This window comes from Bipolaris zeicola, assembly GCF_000523435.1.
Source record: "Bipolaris zeicola 26-R-13 unplaced genomic scaffold scaffold_525, whole genome shotgun sequence".
Classification (NCBI taxonomy): Eukaryota; Fungi; Ascomycota; class Dothideomycetes; order Pleosporales; family Pleosporaceae; genus Bipolaris; species Bipolaris zeicola.
In genome coordinates, this window is record NW_006912574.1 from 1 (window position 1) to 5,526 (window position 5,526).

General features: G+C 37.6%; 4 protein-coding genes across 4 annotated transcripts; 2 read left to right on the plus strand and 2 right to left on the minus strand.

Annotated features, from left to right (window-relative positions):
• Window positions 1-587: 587 nt before the first annotated feature.
• COCCADRAFT_113020 (uncharacterized protein) lies at window positions 588-1,235 on the plus strand (the record flags this gene model as incomplete). The annotated part of the gene is made up of 1 exon (XM_007720583.1): window positions 588-1,235. The coding sequence occupies one exon, from the start codon at window positions 588-590 to the stop codon at window positions 1,233-1,235; it is 648 nt and encodes a 215-aa protein (XP_007718773.1).
• A 289-nt stretch (window positions 1,236-1,524) lies between these two features.
• Window positions 1,525-2,076, minus strand: COCCADRAFT_31438 (uncharacterized protein; the record flags this gene model as incomplete). The annotated part of the gene is made up of 1 exon (XM_007720584.1): window positions 1,525-2,076. The coding sequence occupies one exon, from the start codon at window positions 2,074-2,076 to the stop codon at window positions 1,525-1,527; it is 552 nt and encodes a 183-aa protein (XP_007718774.1).
• Window positions 2,077-3,062: 986 nt separating this feature from the next.
• Window positions 3,063-3,728, plus strand: COCCADRAFT_113019 (uncharacterized protein; the record flags this gene model as incomplete). Its single annotated transcript, XM_007720585.1, has 1 exon — window positions 3,063-3,728. One exon carries the CDS (start codon window positions 3,063-3,065, stop codon window positions 3,726-3,728), a length of 666 nt encoding a protein of 221 aa, XP_007718775.1.
• A 638-nt stretch (window positions 3,729-4,366) lies between these two features.
• Window positions 4,367-5,041, minus strand: COCCADRAFT_113017 (uncharacterized protein; the record flags this gene model as incomplete). The annotated part of the gene is made up of 1 exon (XM_007720586.1): window positions 4,367-5,041. A coding segment is annotated over one exon (675 nt), but the record flags the coding sequence as incomplete, so codon positions are not given.
• Between the last annotated feature and the right edge of the window lie 485 nt (window positions 5,042-5,526).

Below are 5,526 nucleotides of genomic sequence, written 5' to 3' on the forward strand. Positions count from 1 at the left end.
CTAATGAGTCAGATATAACACTCCACCTATCAAATCATTCAAGCTTATCTTATTCTATCTGGTGATATGTCCACCTTCCGTATTAGCCGACCACCAAGAAGAAGGTATGTGGTGGGGGGAGGGGTCACATAACTTTCCACCATTTGGAGGTTGCGGCCTTATCTTTAGCCAAGACGTTAAGACGTCCGTTCTCCTAGATCGCCGATTGCTGTGCGTGATAGATAAAGTCTCACCAATCAAAACATACAAGCTTATCTTTTTTCCGAATGGATGACGTGTCTGTATTCCCGGATCACCGATGGATGTGAGTCACATAATAATGCACCAATAGGAGGTTTCAGTTTATATTATGTTGTTCAGATGACTTCTACTCCTTTCAATGATTGGAAGATTAGTCTACTTGGCTGCATAGTTGCCTGCTTGGTACAACGGTTGCCTGTTTGGCACAGTGGCTATGTGCTTGGTACAGTGGGTATGTGCTTGGCCTTTTACAGTATAAGTACCACCCTTTTCACTCAACTAATTCGTGTTCACCTTACACACTTACACTTCAAAAAGTTCGTGTAAAATCAACCAAATGCACCTCAATGTCTTCTACTCTTTCCTCAACCCCTTCTTCTGTCGAAGTTTCGACAACTCAACCTGTTCACCAAAACCTCCCCAGGTTTTCTTCTGAACGTCTTATTTTTCGACCACTCTTTGAGTCGGATTTTGAAGCCTATCACCTCCTCCTGAAGCAACCTGAACCTATGCGTGGTTACGGCCTTGACGCAATGCCCGAAACGAAAACAGCTCGACATTGGTTCAATCAATTACAAGACCAAAAAAGAGTCGGAATCTTTCTCAAAAACTCAAATGAAAGGGAGGGAGAACTTATCGGTGAGGGATTGGTCCTTAAAATGGACAAGCAATGGCCTAGAGTCCATTATGTGTTCAAAAAGGAGTACTGGGGTCATGGTTACGCCACAGAGTTCCTGAAGGCATTTTTGTCCGTTTGGTGGGATCTGCCCCGTGAAAATACAAGCATCCTTGTGGAGGAAATCTCCCTCGATAGCCAGGAGAAACATAAGGCAACTGAGCGATTGTGTGCTGAAATTAAGATGGATAATAAAGCAAATCAAAAGGTGGTGGAAAAGGCAGGGTATAAGTTTTGTGGAGAAGTAAAAAACCAGGATAAGGAGATCTGTGGCTTTTGGCGTATCATCTGTCCGAAAAAGGAAGAAACGGTTTCTTGATGTTAAGAATTTGTCCTGAACAGTGTTTTTTTTAGCCTCGGCGCCATCAGCCCAGGGGGCTGAGGGCTGAGTAAAAAAAAAGAACTATTGCATAGTTCTTTTTTTTTAAGCGGAGCCGGAGTAATGGTTGTTTTAATGGAAGTTTACATATTGATTGTCTGGTTAGAGTATTCAACATACTCTACTTTGTTATTTAACCAAGAATGAAATTTAAATTTACCATCTTTTAGCCTTGCCTCACTTTTTAATATATAAATCTCATCTTTACCAATCCTCCTCCAAAGGTCTTTCACTTTTTCCCACTTCGAGTATAATATCTCTTTCCAATACGGTATTCATGTCCCTTCAGCTTCCTTTCTTGGGCCTTCAGCTTTTTTTCTTGTCCCTCCATATTATCCTTCAGCTCATAAACCATCTCCTTCAGTTTTTCGATAAGCTGTTCCTGAGCCTTCATCTTGCTGTCCTGCTCCCTCCTCTCTTCACGAACCCCTTGGACCATCACTTCCATCTGATGGATGAGTAACTGAGACGATCTGGTATGATCGGAGTATAATTCAGGTTCGTCTGAAAGTTGGGTATTGTCCAAGTGCTCGAGCACATGGGGTGGTAATTTGTAATCGGTCCTGTGCTGCTCAGGTTGGGCTGAAGAAGGTGTTTCTGGGATCCAGGTTTCAGGAACAAACTGGGCCTGATAGGATGACGAGGCTTCAGATGTCCCTTGAAAAGGTGAAAAGGAGGGATAGCCATCCAAGAGCGGTAAACCGTGCGTAGGATAATCGGGTTTTCCGCTTGAAGCAGAGAGGGTTGGAGAAGAAGCGGGTGAATGGATGAAAGTAAACATGGTTGGACAGACTTAAAACCCGAAAGAAAAGTGGTGTATTGTATTGGGGATGTGGTGGTGGACTGGTGAAGAATAAGACCGAAAGAAAGGCCGACATATATACTTGTAAACCTCTCTTATTAAGCCAACCTCGGCTTTACGCCGAGATTAAGTCGCATACTGATGTAACGGCCAATAACCCTATCGATAAGGTAATAACAATGCCGGGTTTATGCAATAAAATTGCATAGCCCTATCCAACATATCTCTTATGCAATACCCTTTTAGGGAAGATAACCGCGTGTACAATAAAAATGAAGCAGGTGATGGATAAGAGTTAGCGAATAAGAGGTGAAGGAGTTATCTTTATCTCTTTCACATGAGATTCTAGACTTTAAATGTCTTTTACATGAATGAGTCATAGATAAGAGTCAACCAATCAAAGCTGAAAAGGTTATATTTATCTCTTTCACATGTCAGCCCAGACATCTAGATCGCCGATAACAGTGAGTCATAAATAGAATGAGCCAATCAAATCTCTTCCCCTTATCTTTAGCCCAGAAGATTACGTGTCATTCTCTCAGGATCGTCACTTGCTTTGAGTCATTGTTAAGGATAAGCCAATAAAATATATCACCCTTATCCTTTTGTTGTAAGGATAACAGGTTTTCGACCCATCATCTGACACTTCTGCCTGATTGGCAGTATGGATGCCTAAGCTTGGCACAATAATATCTCGCTGTTGCCTACTTGGCACGCTTTTACCTCGTTGGCAAATAGAAGTATAAGTATCTCTCATTTCTCCCTACTAATTTATGTTCACCACCTTACCAAGGCATCTCAACATCCGATCACTTCTTTCAAACAGCACTTTCATCCAAGAAGTTATCAGCAACCACCTTTCGTCAACCATCTTTGCACCAACCCCACCGTTCTTAACAGAATTTACCAAACCAACCCTCCTTTCGCCTACCCGTCCGATAAACCAAATACACTCACACACTACAATGGCTTCTACATTTACCTCCATCCCCCTCTCTGTATCTGTCCAAGTATCAACTACCAAACCTTCTCACAAAAACCTTATGGGGTTTTCTTCCGAACGTCTTATATTTCGACCGCTTCTTGCCTCGGATTTTACGGCATACCTTGCCATATACAAGTCATCTCTATCCAATAGCGGAACGTCCTCAACACCAAACCAAAGCCAGTTGGAAACTTTCGTTCAAAGTACTCGAGAATACTTTCTCGAACGAAAACTCATCGACTATGCAATGGTCGGAATCTTCCTCAAAAAGCCAGACGGAACCGAAGGGGAGTTAATTGGAGATGGAGGGGTGTTCTTCTTGGATAACAAGGATGAAAAATGGCCTGAGATCTATTATGTTTTGAAAAAAGAGTATTGGAATAAGGGATACGCCACTGAGTTTGTAAAGGAGTTCCTAGGTGTTTGGTGGAGTCTGCCACGTGAGAATACACGCATGCGTGTACAGGCTATCTCATTGGGTAAATTTTTTTACCATCAAGAGGCTAAAGAGCAATTGGGAGCTGAGATCCATATGAGTAACAAAGGAAGTATAAGAGTTTTGGAAAAAACAGGGTTTGAATTTTGTGGGGAATACTTAGCAGGTGGAGAGAAATTTAGCTATTGGAGATACACTTCTCCTCATTAATTGTACCTTACTATCTTTGGTACTGGAGGAAATAAAGATGAAGTCACCAATTTTTTTTTTAATTTTTTTTTATTTTTTTTTATTTTTTTATTTTTTTTTTATTTTTTTTAGTTATACATTTGAGGCAAAAATTTTACCTCATAGTGACATTTGCCCGTAGGGCAATACATACAAACTTGCTTATTGTAAGAAAGAGGTATTTAATTTTGTGACCAAATATCAGGCTAAACAGAAGATTCAAATTTATATCTTCCTTTATAAAGCTTGTCAGTATCTATCTTTTTAGATATAACGGAAGAAACATTAATATTACCAAGGGCTAAAGCTGCTTGAGTATATGAAGAGAAAGGAGAACCTACTACTAATTCACCATTATCATAAACATTCCCACCGAATCCTGAGTGACCTTTTTTAGATACTTTAATAATATCGGATAGAGATTTATAAGATAACCCTGAAGATAAATCAAATATAGGAGGTTTGTTTAATATTTCATAAATTTTTTGTAAGTTTGGAGCTTCCGCTACCAAAGTGCTAGTAGTATATCGTTTATTAATATACTTATTTATTTCAATGAAACATTTTTTACCTTCAGGGTTTGTTGTATGCCCTAGAGCTTTAAGTTTTACTGCTAATTCTCATAATTGAAAATCTACACCTTTTCTAGTTTTAAATCTTAATGTTTTAAAAAAAGGTAAAATATAATTATAAAGTTGAAGAATATTAGAAACACTTAAAATACATGTAGTAGGACTATCTCTAGATACTCCAGGAGTAGGTTTAGTGTTCAATTTATCTAATTTAGTCTCTATTTCTGGGCAATACGGTAACTTAATTAAAAATTCAGCAATTTCATATAAAAAGTGTATATTTTTAGAGTGCTGTTTAATCGAAAGAGTAGGAATCATGTTAGGTATACAGAATGCACCATCCCCTTCTATAAATCCTATAAGTCTAGAAGGACTTAAAAATTTTTTAGGAAGATCATTCATGTCAAACTCCGATCTGTTACTATTCATAGTAGCTTTTATCTCTAATATTTGGTTTAATTCTTCTTTATTTAATTTTCTCTTTTCTTTATAAGATGTTTTTCTTATTTCAGCTGCTTCCTTAAAACATTGAAAATCTAAAAACTTAGAAGTTGTAAAATAATATTTTGAAAATAAAGGAATAAGTATTTCTAGTATATCTATAAACTTGGCTACTATATAATAAGATTCATGTTGGTTTTTTGAATCTACAATAACACCTACTTCTCGATTTACCAACCCACTTAACAAATTTTTTATGTATACTAAAGTTTGTCTATCATCTCAATGTAATTTTATTTTGAATGATAAAGCTCCTGTAGTAGATATATAAAACATGGATTCTGCCTCTGAAAATCCACTAAACCAATCTAATTCTAATTCTCTTTCCTTTAATCAAGTTTCTTCCGACTGGTTAATATTAGTGTTTTGTTTCTGTAACACTTTATTTATAGATACAGACATAAGCTCAAGGCCTTCATGGTCACAGTCAGGTAATACATAATAACTTACTTAATATATTAACAATAAGCTAAAATAACTTTGAATTCGTATATTTTATTAGTTAAACACATTTAACTAAAGTTCCGACTGTACATTAAGCAGCATTTCAGCCACCCATTAGTGACCCAGTCTGTAGCGACCCTTTATATGGCCGACGGTCTTAAAGTTTATTAAGCTTCTTTAACCGTATTCACTAATATCGCCAAATAATATTAAATATTATTCTATAACCCCGTCGGGCTATACCACTTTAATCTTTTTTTTTT